Here is a 15566-nt window from a genome sequence, read left to right on the forward strand (position 1 = left end):
TTAAAGGCCTACTGGAATGAGATTTTCTTATTTAAACGGGGATAGCAGATCCATTCTGTGTGTCATAATTGATCATTTCGCGATATTGCCATATTTTTGCTGAAAGGATTTAGTAGAGAACTTCCACGATAAATTTCGCAACTGGAGAAAAGCCCTGCCTCTACCAGAAGTCGCAGAAGATGACGTCACATGTTGATGGCTCCTCATATATTCACATTGATTTTAATGGGAGCCTCCAACAAAAACAGCTATTCGGACCGAGAAAACAACAATTTCCCCATTAATTTGAGCGAGGATGAAAGATTCGTGTTTTGAGGATATTGATAGCGACGGACTAGAAAAAAAACGCGCAGTGTCTCGGGGAAGTCGACGGCAGCTGTACGGGAGGCGCAAGCTCAGCTGATATCCGGTAAGTGTTGACTTTTTAACCACAATTTTCTCACCGGATCCATGTCCGCTGTGATCCATAGTAAAGTTTCAACTCCGTGAATTTTAAACAAGGAATCACTGTGTGTTTGTGTGGCTAAAGGCTAAAGATTCCCAACTTCATCGTTCTACTGTGACTTCTCTAATATTAATTGAACAAATTGCAAAAGATTCAGCAACACAGATCTCCAAAATACTGTGTAATTATGACGTTAAAGCAGACAACTTTTAGCTGTGTGTGTGTGTGTGTGTGCAGCGCTCATATTCATAACAGCCCGTGACGTCACGTGTACACGTCATTACGCGACGTTATCAAGAAAAAAGTCCCGGGAAATTTAAAATTGCAGTTTAGTAAACTAAAAAGGCCGTATTGGCATGTGTTGCAATGTTAATATTTCATCATTGATGTATAAACTATCAGACTGCGGGGCGGCTAGGACATGCACCTGGGGATAGGTTGATTGGCAACACTAAATTGGCCCTAGTGTGTGAATGTGAGTGTGAATGTTGTCTGTCGGTCTGTGTTGGCCCTGCGATGAGGTGGCGACTTGTCCAGGGTGTACCCCGCCTTCCGCCCGATTGTAGCTGAGATAGGCGCCAGCGCCCCCCGCGACCCCGGAAGGGAATAAGCGGTAGAAAATGGATGGATAGATGGACTGCGGGGCGGCTAGTAGTGGGTTTCAGTAGGCCTTTAACTTCTGCTCTTTACAGTATATTATACCTTTATTACGCTCTATTTTGCTGTTTTCTTTTTAAATGAACAAATATTTAAACTTTCTTCTCGTCAATTCCGTTTTTGTTCATAATATGCGGAATTTATTCCCCCAATATTTTGACGTCTTGTTGTGATAATATAACTTTTTTCCAAACAATTTTTCCAAAAAAATGCAACACATTTTGTTGTTTAGTTTGTCCCTCTTAGCATGCCAACTTAAAAAAAAATCTTTAACATAAGATTTTGTTTTCCTTTAACATAAAAAAAAATAAAATAATAATCTCATGATAAACCACTTTATTGTTGTAAAAAAGAAAACTTTTTTTTTTCGGTTACAACATCTTTTTCTATAAATATACTGGCATTACCCTACAATAATTTATTCTCTGAAAACGACCACAATTTTATTTCCTATACGCTGTTTTTTTTTTTCATTTACTGGTACAAGTATTTCATTTTGTTTGCTCATTATATACCAAATTTATTCCCACAATATATTGACTTTATTGTTATTATAACTTCTTCTCAACCAAAAGTTGCAACTTATTTTTGGTTATGTTTGTCTCTCTCTTTTCTTTAAATGACGACTTTTTTCTCATGAGATTACATTTTTTGTCTCAATATTATGACATTACCCTACTAATATTTTCTTCTCAAAAATGATCCCTATTTTCTCCCTATTTGCTGTTTTTTCTAATTACAAATATTTCCTTTATTTTGCTCAGATGCTAAAAAATGTATTCCAACAATATTGGGATGTTATTGTTGTAATATTATAACCTTTTCCCATAATTTTACCAGAAGTTGCAACTAAATGTTTTATTCTGTTTTTCTCTAATAACATTACAACTTTAAAAATGTTTTTCTTTTCTATAACAAAATCAAATATTTGTTTTTCATCCCATAATATTACAACTTTATTGTTGTATAATGACAACTTTTTTCATTTAAGATTTTGACTTTTTCCCAAACTTTCATATGTATTCTAACTTATTTGAAATAAAAGTATTTATTTAAATATATTTATTAATTAATTTATTTATTTGATATTTTATATATATAGATTTGAAATGTTATATGTATATATTATAGTTTTAAACTATGCTTAAAAAATAAAATATTTTATCTCATAATCCTATTTTAAGTATATAAATTCCACTTTATTGTTGAAACATTACAATTTTTTCGGAAAATAACGATCCATCCATTTCAATTTCCCTAAAGAGCATGACAAGTGCATTTTGATTACAATATAATATTATTTGAGAACCATGTCATCCTCTTATCCAATCCAATCCATTTTCTACTGCTTGTCCCTTTCGGAGTCGCGGGGGTTGATGGAGCCTATCACAGCTGTATCCGGGCAGAAGGCATCGCAGTTAGAAGATAAGCTTTTTCTCTTAATGTTATATCATTATTTAAGGAGTATTTCAACTTTATTGTCGTATTTCCCTATTATTTTTTCAACGTATTTAGCTTTCCTGTTCAAATGTATTTTTAAAAGGCACTTTGGAAACCCCTGATTTGTGTGATATCCCTAAAGAGCACGAGTAGTGCATTTTGATTTTAATATAATATTCTTTGAGAACCATGTTCATCCTCTTATGGTCTGTTATTTTCATAATTGCTCAACCCATTACATTTTATTACATACATATTTTTCAGTAATTAGAAAGAAGCCTGTTCACACAATAATTTGGTATAATTACGATGAAAAGGTTATGCACTGTACTTTAATATAATTGGACAAACTAAACACATTTTAGTGTTACTGAGTTTTTTCCAAAGGGTTTTCCTTTGCAAGATATGCAGTTATGACCTGAACTGTTCACTCCCTGGTCAAAATCAGCATGTCAGGTCATTTTTATTGGGCTAAAGCAGACCCGGACAAATTAAGGCCCGGGGGCCGCACCGTTGAGCTTTTCAATGTGGCCCACCGGACATTCCCAAATCATTTTTTTTTTCAGATCTTTAAGATGGAAAGTGTAGCTTCCATTATGATGTGCTGTGATGTTTTCTAATGACCGTAAGTCTTCAACTATACTAAGTATTTCAATGGTTGGAATCTGTGCTTTTGCATGGTATACTAGTTACTATGGTAATCTCATTAGTTACTATGGTAATGTAATTCATTATTATGGTAATCTAAGTCACAGCACCTCAGACGAGGCACCAACCATTGTGGGTGAGGAGTGTTTCCACAGAGCAGAAGGACATTTTTACTACAAAGTTCTAAAGCTTAGTGATACATGAGATGTATCAGATTGTAGGTGGGATTTTTTTACCCTTGACGTTCATATTTCACTGTTTGTTGCATTTTTGTTACCTTTTGCTTGATTGTAAAATATGTGGATGGAGAGGGGGTGTGGTATTCATATGTTGTCAATATTCAGTGTTTTATCCTTCATAGTTAATATTGTAAATCCCACATTCTTTATTTTCACGCACAATCTGGGTGTCTCATTTAGTAAAAAAATGTAAAATTCCATTCTGTTTTTTAAGGCGTTCTGTCATAGTGTTTTTAGCATTCAATCAGACATTATAATGAGGTTTTGTATTAGTGTTCATAAAAATAGATATAACGGCCCCCAGACACATTTTTTTCTCTAAATTTTGCCCCCAAGTCAAAATAATTGCCCAGGGGTATCATTTAGCTTGAAAATACACAAAAAAGTACCAGACAAAATATAAGACATTGCGTTCCAAAAATATTAATTATGAATAGTGTAAATAAATATGCTGGAAATGACCAAAATAATTTAGATTTTAATAAATGATAGTTTTTCCAAAAACTGCAAGGATATATGACAATATATGTATGGAAAATTGGTAGAAACTTGGTCAAATTTGGAATTGTGACGTTTCAACACTTTCCCCCCCTTACACTCAATATGAAGAAATATACATTTTATATTTTTTGTACAAATAAATCCAGTCCAATACTACTATGTGTGATATGACACAGGGTAGTCCAATATCATCCAAGTAATGAATTAATAATATTCACTGCATCCCCGCACCATAAAGGAAAAAAAAGTATGAATATGTTCGGCTGCATGACCTGCAAATGTCATGAGGACATCACAGTTCTCCGTGGGCACCGTTTTCATCCAAGACTTATGTGACATGACGTGTCTGCCAGCCTGCAGCAGCCTCTTTCCAAACAACTTATCTGTGTGGGTGAGAAGAGCAAAAACGGGGAGAAAAACAGTAAGACCTTTTTCACAAAGATACAGAGGGAGGAGCAGTGTTATTTCTTCACTTTTTGGGAAAACCCTGAATCATTCTGCTGACCACTTGACAGGACATATGTAAACACCGGGCCCTCTTTCATCACAAGATATGAATGGCAGACTTAACAAAATTCTAAAAAAAAAATGTACTTAAAAGGCAAACTCCACTTAAAAAAATTAATAAATCCCATCATCCACAATATCTGTGTGAGATGAGAAAAGTATTTCCCTTTCCTGTGAGTTTTAAATAGTGAAAAACTTTTCATCATATTTGTCAACCTTGAGACCTTCGAATGTGGGGGAGGCGGGTTTGAGGTGGGCAGAGTTGGGCGGTGTATATTGTAGCGTCCCTGAAGAGTTAGTGCTGCAAGGGTTTCTAGGTATTTGTTCTGTTGTGTTTATGTTTTGTTACGGTGCGGATGTTTCCCGAAATGTGTTTGTCATTCTTGTTTGGTGTGGGTTCACAGTGTGGCGCATACAAACCCCATTTCCATATGAGTTGGGAAATTGTGTTGGATGTAAATATAAACGGAATACAATTTTTGCAAATCATATTCAACCCATATTCAGTTGAATATGCTACAAAGACAACATATTTGATGTTCAAACTGATAAACATTTTTTTTTTGCAAATAATCATTAACTTTAGAATTTGATGCTAGCAACACGTGACAAAGAAGCTGGGAAAAGTGGCAATAAATAATGATAAAGTTGAGGAATGCTCATCAAACACTCATTTGGAACATCCCACATGTGTGCAGGCTAATTCGGAACAGGTTGGTGCCATGATTGGGTATAAAACAGCTTCCATGAAATGCTAAGTAATTCACTTACAAGGATGGGGCGAGGGTCACCACTTTGTAAGCAAATTGTCAAACAGTTTTAAAACAACATTTCTCAATGATCTATTGCAAAGAATTTAGGGATTTTACCAACCAACTACAGTTGGTTGGTAACTCTGCTATGCAAAGCAAAACCCATTTATCAACAACACCAAGGAACGTTGCTGGCTTCGCTGGGCCCGAGCTCATCTAAGATGGACTGATGCAAAGTGGAAAAGTGTTCTGTGGTCTGACGCGTCCACATTTCAAATTATATTTGGAAACTGTGGACGTGGTGTCCTCCGGAACAAGGAGGAAAATAACCATCCGTATTGTTATAGGCGCAAAGTTCAAAAGCCAGTATCTGTAATGGTATGGGGTATATTAGTGCCCAAGGCATGGGTAACTTACACATCTGTGAAGGCACCATTAATGCTGAATGGCCTATACAGGTTTTGGAGCAACATATGTTTTCATCCAAGCAACGTTATCATAGACGCCCCTTCTTATTTCAGCAAGACAATGCCAAGCCAAGTGTTACAACAGCGTGGTTTCGTAGTAAAATAGTGCGGGTACTTTCCTGGCCCGCCTGCAGTCCAGACATGTCTCCCATCAAAAATGTGTGGCGCAGTATGAAGCGTAAAATACGACAGCGGAGACCCGGGACTGTTGAATGACTGAAGCTCTACATAAAATAAGAATGGGAAAGAATTCCACTTTCAAAGCTTCAACAATTAGTTTCCTCAGTTCCCAAACGTTTATTGAGTGTTGTTAAAAGAAATGTGATGTAACACAGTGGTGAACATGCCCTTTACCAACTACTTTGGCACGTATTGAAGCCATGACATTCTAAGTTAATTATTATTTGAACATCAAATATCTTGTCTTTGTAGTGCATTTAATTGAATATGGGTTGAAAAGGATTTGCAAATCATTGTATTCTCTTTATATTTACATCTAACACAATTTCCGAACTCATATGGAAACGGGGTTTGTATTTGTAACAGTGTTAAAGTTGTTTATATGGCCACCCTCAGTGTGACCTGTATGGCTGTTGATCAGTTATGTGTTGCCTTCACTTGTGTGTGTGTGTGTGTGTGTGTGTGTGTGTGTGTGTGTGTGTGTGTGTGTGTGTGTGTGTGTAAAAGCCGCATGCATTTTGTGACTGGGCCGGCACGCTGTTTGCATGGAGGAAAAGCGGACGTGACAACAGGATGTAGACAACGCTAAAGGCAGTGCCTTTAAGGCACACCCCCAATATTGTTGTCCGGGTGGAAATCGGGAGAAATTCGGGAGAATGGTTGCCCCGGGAGATTTTCGGGAGTGGCACTGAAATTCGTGAGTCTCCCGGGAAAATCAGAAGGGTTGGCAAGTATGCTTTTAGTAACAATGCAGGTAATGGTAATAGGATGTATTTCGCCTATAAAGCCCTCTAGAAATCATATAAAAAACCTGCAACAGTGTTTCATATACATACTGTATGTAAGTGTGTACTGTATGTAATGTAGTGACAGGCATATTCATGAAAACATGTAATATTTACTGTATTTTGATCATTTGAAGCATTACCGTAACTTATTTCTTGGGGCATTGATATCAAAGAGCTTATTGCAATGAACCCTACTTCCGATAACAACAACACAGAGACAACTTTCTGTGTTTGCTACCACTAATGGCAGACAAGGGTGATGGGTCAAATGCAGAGAATATGCCAATCATTGGTACTTTAACTATAACTTTGTAAGAGCTTTGGCATGTTATCATGTATAACTTTTGCTAAAAGTTTGAAATAAGAACATAAAATAATGACTTACATTGTCCACTCCTACTGGGATGCCGATGATGGGATGGTTGTATCTTTCAGCACGGGTGCTCTCTTTGAGCTGTTAATTTCATATTGGTCTATTAGTCGAATTTATGATGTTTTCTGTGTTGTTGTGTTGTGTCAAAGTAGACCAACTTCTCAGCCTGGTTCAACAAACTGGTGAGAGTCATGATTTGTAAACCACAGTAGCAATAACTTTTACTCACTCAAAGGCAATACAGCAGCAAAGCAGCTAAGGTTACTTTTTCTTCTTTGTTAGCCCTGCGATGAGGTGGCGACTTGTCCAGGGTGTACACCGCCTTCCGGCCGATTGTAGCTGAGATAGGCACCAGCGCCCCCCGCGACCCCAAAGGGAATAAGCGGTAGGAAATGAATGGATGGATCTTATGGTGTGCAGCAACCAGTGTTAAAGTTAAAGTCCCAACGGTAGTCACACACACGCTAGGTGAAATTGTGGTGAAATTATCCTCTGCATTTGACCCATCCCCATGTTCACCCCGTGGGAGGTGAGGGGAGCAGTGAGCAGTAGCAGTGGCCGCGCTCGGGAATCATATGGTGATATCACCCCCAATTCCAACCCCTGATGCTGAGTGGGGGGCAATGGGTCCAATTTTTATAGTTTTTGGTATAAAATACAAAAAAATATAACTAACAACCTTTCAGTCTCAGGGCGGACACTCTAACCACAAGGCCACTGATCAGGTCTGTTAGCAGGTTTTTAGCTAAAGTGTCACAACGTCAGAAAAGTAGTTCCTCTGTGTTAGCTCTTACAAAAACAATATCGCTGTAGCTTGGTTACTATACTAAAATGAGCGTTGTTGGAGGTTTTTCAGAGCGCTTTAAAGTTGGTATTAATTAATCCAAGAGTATCCCTGGACAAGTCACCACCTCTTAAAGTAACTATATTTGAAGCCAGCTAAGCCGAACATCAGTTTGTGAGGTGTTTACAATGTTCAAAGTTAAATTGTTAGTTAACTTTTCTAAAAATATAAGCAATCACTAAAGTGAACATTATTGTTTTACACTGGATGTTTCCATTGTCACTTTAAAGATATACAACTATACGTTTTTTTTTTTTTATTATTTTCTGAAAACAGTGGATGTTCCTGCACAATTATTTGTTCCTAAAAAATATGTTTTTTGTATTAGATATAAACATGTTGTGTTTTTTACACAACATGGCATTTTTAGGTCTGTTTTTTGGACATACACTACAATAATACCATACCGTGGCCTTAATACCACGATAACATCATACTGTGATATATTGATACCGTTAAATCCCTAATATTCATTGGTAACACTCTAGTATCGGGAACATCCATCCATCCATCCATCCGTCTATTTTGTACCGCTTATTCCCTAAAATATTCACCATTAATTAGTTGCTTATTGAAATTAATTTTAGTAACATCTTGGCCCTTAATTATTCAATATTCAGTACTTATTAAGTGCTCATTAATGCCTTATTCTGTATGGCCTTATTATACTACCAGTAAGCCATTAACTAAGAGTCTTCCCTAACCCCAACCTCGACCATAACCCTAACCCTAACCCTAACCCTAACCCTAAAACTAACCTTATGTTAATAAGCAACTACTTAATGGTAAATAAGTTCCCCATACTAAATTGTTACCTATTCATTAATTCTTAAAAAAAAAAAAAATCATCAAAAATAAGAGGGCGTGTAGGTAGCTAACTTGTTGAAGCATTGGAGCATAGCACTGCTAGTCTGCGGCATACTGAAGCAGAAGGAATTTTATGTCAGCTAAGAATGTTGAAATAATATCAAAACGTCGCACATTTATTTATGAATATATAAAAAAGATGTATATTTAGTTTTGACTGCAAAGCAGCTGTGAGGAGATGCCGTAGAAGTCCACTATCCAAGGTAAATACTGTACAATATTTCATAAAACTACTGTAGTTGTTAGTAGAACATTCTATAGTGGTACATTTTATTATACAATTTTACTCATCTAAAAATTAGTATTAATATTTCTAAGGCGTGTTGCATTTTAAATGTGTGCTGTTTTGGGGGGTGACGGGGCGAGCACAAATTACATCCATCCATTTTCTACCGCTTATTCCCTTTGGGATCGCGGGGTGCGCTGGTGCCTATCTCAGCTACAATCGGGCGGAAGGCGGCTTACACCCTGGACAAGTCGCCACCTCATCGCAGGGCCGCACAAATTACAATTGATTTCAATTAATTTCAAAGAGAGGCACTTTTTTCAGATTTTAGATTAAAAGCTCCTTCATAGAGCCAATTAGACTGGTGAGTTAAAGTACTACTGCACTGTTAACCGCCTCCTACCAGCACTTTTTCACTATAACGCACAGAAAAGGGAAAAACGTGTTCCTTTCTCAAATAGGGATTGTGAATGATGGCCATCATATGATATGTTACATATGACGCAACATATACTAAAAAGTGATTTTCGGCGGATTTTGTGTATCAAGTTGATATCACTATAGAATTTATGATGAAATCTGATTATATATGATTCATTCTGGAATTAGTTTAATCGAAAGACTGAATGTCATGTCTTTATCTTGTCTTCAACAATCTTTTGATGACTCAACATTTCGTCGTACTTATATTGTATTTGTAATTTGGTTCCCATAATCATAATTTATTCGTGGCGGTCTGCTGTTAGACATGCTCACAGTTACGAATTCAACTTTAAAAATATTTAAACTTCCTTCTCGTCAATTTTTTTTAATACATCAAATTTATTGCCACAATGTTTTGACTTTATTGTCATAATATTAAGTTTTCCCAACCATCCATCCATCCATTTCCTACCGCTTATTCCCTTTGGGGTCGCGGGAGGCGCTGGTGCCTATATCAGCTACAATCGGGCGGAAGGCGGGGTACACCCTGGACATATCGCCACCTCATCGCAGGTTTCCCCAACCATATTTTTTCAAAAGTTAAAAGTTTATTTGTTTTGCTTGTCACCTAGAACAGTGGTTCTCAAATGGGGGTACGCGTACACCTGGGGGTACTTGAAGGTATACCAAGGGGTACGTGAGATTTTTTTTAAATATTCTAAAAATAGCACCAATTAAAAAATCCTTTATAAATATATTTATTGAATAATACTTCAATAAAATATGAATGTAAGTTCATAAACTGTGAAAAGAAATGCAAAAATGTTCAGTGTTGACAGCTTGATTTTTTGTGGACATGTTCCATAAATATTGATGTTCTTTTTTTGTGAAGAAATGTTTAGAATTAAGTTCATGAATCCAGATAGATCTCTATTACAATCCCCAAAGAGGGCACTTTAAGTTGATGATTGTGTAGACATCTTAATTTATAATTAAATCACATGTTTATTTTTCAACAAGTTTTTAGTTATTTTTATATCTTTTTTTCCAAATAGTTCAAGAAAGACCACTACAAATGAGCAATATTTTGCACTGTTATAAAATTTAATAAATCAGAAACTGAAGACATAGTGCTGTATTTTACTTCTTTATCTCTTTTTTTTTCAACCAAAAATGCTTTGCTTTGATTAGGGGGTTATTTGAATTAAAAAAAATGTTCACAGGGGGTATACATCACAGAAAAAAGGTTGAGAACCACTGCTCTAGAACATTACTTTACCCAAAAAAAAAAAAAAAAAAAAAAATATGTATATATCTTTTTTCTACATTTTATAAAAACTTTTTTTTTTCTCATAACATTACCACTTCATTGTAGTAACATCACAACTTTTTTGCTCATATAATTATAAAAACATTTGTCTTAAAAATAGGACTCGGCTCTCCTAATATTTTGATTTCATTCTCGGAAAATTCCCCCTTTCCCCCTATTTGCTTATTTCAATGACTATGACTTAATTCCCACAGTATTTTGACTTCTTTCTCGTAACATTGACTTTTCTAAAATAATATATTTTTTCTTTACTATTTAGAGATTTATCTCAAAATATTATGACTATATTGTTGTTAAATTGGAACTTTTTTGTAAGGTAACGTTTTTCTCTTAATTATTTTTGGAATTGTGACGAATTATTTATTTTTTTTTTCAATTTATTTTAGCTTTCCTGTTTATTTGTGTTAAATACTCCAAAACAAGTATGTCATTATACATGCTCACAATTGTACCTAAATGATCCCCTGAAAGACCACCAAGCACAGACTTCAACATGGGGGGCCAACTCCCTGAGGAAGACTGGAAAGAAGTGAAAAGTCGTTACTATGAAACTCTGTTGCTTCTAACAAGACCAGGCCTGTTGTTTAGGGAATTAGTTCTACATGCAAAATAATGCTGCAATGTCATACTTACTTTCCTGCAGCTGCACCACAAGGTGTAATGTACCTCTACTGCTACCAAACAGAGCAAAACAACTTAAACATTTAATTACTGGTATTTAAAAAAGCTGCAATGCAGATTGTCGTGCTATTTGACCGTCATATTTTCCCCTGTCACCCAAAAGGCCTCCTTCACACAGAGATACCACTATACAGCTGCAATTAGAGCTATTCAAAAGTTGAATAGAATACATAGAATGAAAATGTCTTGCCTATTTAACTGCACTGATCCAACTTCGGAAAGTTTCCCCCTTATTCCATGTCAGAACGGTAAAGACTAAGTTGTAAGAAAAAACAAAAGCTTGCAGGAGACAAGACTCAAACTATTGAACCCATTCACTCCATGTTACAAATAAATAAAGCTGAACTTTCACACACTGCATCAAGTCAGGTTATCTGTTTGCCTTATCTGAAACACAAAACAGCATGTGTAAAGAGAAGTAACAGTAAGTAAGTAAGTACATTTTACTTTTAAGACGCTTTTCACTGATAAAAATCACAAAGCGCTGTACAAAACATAGGTTAAGTAAAAAAAACAATTCAATTAAAACAACAGGGGCAACATCATAAAAAAATACAAAGTGGTTTAAAATTGATGGTTAAAAAGTGCATTAACTAAAAGCTTTACTAAAAAGAGAAGTTTTAAAAAGTTTCTTAATAGTGTCAACACAGTCAAGATCACAGAGGGACTGGTGCAAATTGTTCCACAGTCTCAGAGCTATAGCCTGGAATGCCAGGTCGTCAAAAGGTTCAGAGAATCTGGAAAAATCACTGCGCATAAGCACTAATATTACGGACCTTCAATCCCTCAGGTGGTACTGTATTAAAAAGCGACATCAGTGTTTGATGGATATCACAACATGGGCTCAGAAACACTTCAGAAAACTACTGTCAGTAACTCCAGTTCGTTGCTACATCTGTAAGTGCAAGATAAAACTCTACTACGCAAAGCGAAAGCCATTTATCAACAACACCCAGAAACGCCGCTGGCTTCGCTGGGCCCAACCTCATCTAAGATGGACTGATGCAAAGTGAAAAGGGTTCTATTGTCTGATGCGTCCACATTTCAAATTTTTGTTGGAAATTGTGGACATCGTGTCCTACGGAACAAAGAGGAAAAAAAACATCCAGATTGTTATAGGCGCAAAGTTCAAAAGCCAGCATCTGTGATGGTATGGGGGTGTAGTAGTGCCCAAGGCATGGATAACTTACACATCTGTGAAGCCACTATTAATGCTAAAAGGTACATACAGGTTTTGGAGCAACCTATGTTGCCATCCCAAGCAACGTTATCATGGACGCCCCTGCTTATTTCAGCAATGCCAATCCACGTGTTAATAAAATAATGCGGGTACTAGACTGGCCTGCCTGTAGTCCAGACCTGTCTCCCATTGAAAATGTGTTTCGCATTATGAAGCCTAAAATACCGCAACAGAGACCCCGGACTGTTGAACAACTTAAGCTGTTCAACAGCTTAAGTTGAACATTCTTTCCCATTCTTTCCCAAGAATGGGAAAGAATTCCACCTGAAAAGCTTATAAAATGGGTCTCCTTAGTTCCCAAACGTGTACTGAATGTTGTTAAAAGGGAAGACCATGTAACACAGTTGTAAAAATGCCCCTGTGCCAACTTTTTTGCAATGTGTTGCTGCCATTAAATTGTAAGTTAATGATTATTTGGAAAAAAAAATTAAGTTCAAACATTAAATATCTTATCCTTGCAGTCTAATTAATTGAATATAAGTTGAAAATGATTTGCAAATCATTGTATTCTGTTTTTATTTACAAATTACACAACATGACAACTTCACTGGTTATAAAGCACTTTTCTACCTTCAAGGTACTCAAAGCGCTTTGACATTATTTCCACATTAACCCATTCACACACACACCCACACACTGATGGTGGGAGCTGCCATGCAAGGCTCTAAACCCTATCCATCAGGAGCACGTGTGGAGTGTCAATCAGCCAGTCCACCGCGGATTTCAAAAACTAAAGATACAAACTTGATAGTAAATAAACCCGCGTTTCCGCAGCTCGACGTTGTGTTCATTCATGTCGATGTTGTTTTATCTTCAAGGGGACGTGCTGTGATGAAATGAGCAAACATAGGCCGTTGGCAGGAATGAAAAATACTTTAAATGACTTTCTGAGACGCTCTGTTGCCCAGACACCGTCTGGGCATACATGCTGCATCTGACGAGTCAAAAAGCAGGAAAGAACGCAAAAATGCTACTAAAGAAAAAGATCAAATCTATTATTGCTGGTCAGCAGACAATTGCAGCTATATTTTGTGCATCTACTGCTAATGATCAAATTGTCAGGGGGGCACCTGTGACCTCAGGGAACATACTTTTTTAAATGTTTTTATTGTTGTGCCAGAATATGATGAAGCTTATCAATCAATCAATGTTTACTTATATAGCCCTAAATCACTAGTGTCTCAAAGGGCTGCACAAACCACAACAAAAACCACTACGACATCCTCCGTAGGCCCACATAAGGGCAAGGAAAACTCACACCCAGTGGGACGTCGGTGACAATGATGACTATGAGAACACTTGGTTTCACTGTAAGCATGGTGGAAGACCAGGAGAGACCCGTGTGTTGTTTCCATTTATGTCGATAAGCTTACAATATTGTGCAGAAATATAGTTATAACAATTTTATTGAAAAATTGTACCATTTATGAAAAGTGTGTGTGTGTGGGGGGGGGGGCAACAAATATTTTCTTCTTCCGGGGGGGGGGGGGGGGGGGGGGGGGGTAACAGAAAACATTTGAGAAGCACTGGACTAGAAAAAAAGTTAAAGTTAAAGTACCTGTTGTCCGACTATCAGAAACAAATTAGTCATTGAGAGTAGAAAGCAGGGCTCTGTCTGACACGCTGGCTCCAAGGATGCAACATGAAGTCAGTACTGCAGTTTTGAGGGCAATTTATTTTCCCTTTGAGTAAAAAACAATACATTACATGCAGATAGATTTGCAGGACTATATAGACCAGACTGTGATGGAAAATTTTAGCCTTCTGCGGTCAACAGAAGTAACGGCACATTACCTCAAAAGGATTCACAGGCAGGTGCAGGTGTTCATTCATTCATTCAGCAATCATTCATCCCCACACACACTACGCCCACACACTGTCCCAGGTGACAAGTGAGAAACAAATCCCTGCTTCTACAGTACCACTGATAGTCACACCATACTTGCCAACCCTCCCGATTTCCCCGGGAGACTTCCGAATTTCAATGCCCTTCCTGAAAATCTCCTGAGGCAACCATTCTCCCGAATTTCTCCCAATTTCCACCCAAACAACAATATTGGGGGCGTTCCTTAAAGGCACTGCCTTTAGCGTCCTCTCTCACCTGAAAAGGAGACTTTTCTATATGTCTCCGTTATCCATAGGTTCATCTATTACCCATAAAGTAGGCAGGCACAGAGCTATTTCTCAGCGTGTGTTTATTCCAGCCAGCACATTAATACACTGACACACAACATCCGGATTCCCATCATGCATTGCTTCAAAACTACGGCAAGTAGTAATGTCCAAAAACATAACAGAAATGAAGCAGAAGAACGAAGAAGAGACATGGCGACGACAAGTAAGAAGAGGGCTCCAGACACATTTTTTTCTCGTATTTTTGGTCCGATATGGCTCTTTCAACGTTTTGGTTGTCGACCCTTGTTCTAACAGGACCTCTTAGAACGCTTGTCCAGACAAAAAGACCAGAAGCATTGATATTAGGCACAATCACTTCAGTATGTTGTCATTTAAAAACAGGCATAAATAGCCGAAATGTTAAATTTTTCATTGATTTTAAGCGATTAATGACATCACAAGAATGCCAACGTCTTAACATGAAAAAAAAAATATCCAAAATGCATTGATTGCTGCTGAAAAGTATGAAGAAGAGAAATGGCCTAGCAGCCCAAAGATTATTGCTCTGAAAGTAATTGCTTCTGTACTTACAAAAGAGGTTTTCACAGCCCTATCTTGGTCCACGCTGCTCCTCCATTCTGAAGGTCTTTGTTAAACATTGCGAAAGGACGTATAGAAAAAGCATATTAGAGTTTTTAATCCTGAGAGGTACTCACAGATACGGAAATGTGACTGTCCACACCACCGTGCCACGGCTGAAATGCTGCAGCCAATGCTGCGGCACGACAACCATTCTAATGAGTCTTGCATTCATTGCTGAGGGCAACGCAATCCTGCAGCAGC

General features: G+C 37.2%; 1 protein-coding gene across 1 annotated transcript in view; it reads right to left on the bottom strand.

Moving 5' to 3' along the window:
* The window catches only part of ano8b (anoctamin 8b), a 144534-nt gene that overhangs the window by 67312 nt on the left and 61656 nt on the right, over positions 1-15566 (bottom strand). Inside the window, exon 2 of the mRNA XM_061883498.1 lies at positions 4203-4313. Within this exon, the coding sequence (XP_061739482.1) occupies positions 4203-4313 (111 nt within the window). The remainder of the gene's footprint in view (positions 1-4202; positions 4314-15566) is intronic.

Source organism: Nerophis ophidion, linkage group LG22 (genome assembly GCF_033978795.1).
Source record: "Nerophis ophidion isolate RoL-2023_Sa linkage group LG22, RoL_Noph_v1.0, whole genome shotgun sequence".
Taxonomy (NCBI): domain Eukaryota; kingdom Metazoa; phylum Chordata; class Actinopteri; order Syngnathiformes; family Syngnathidae; genus Nerophis; species Nerophis ophidion.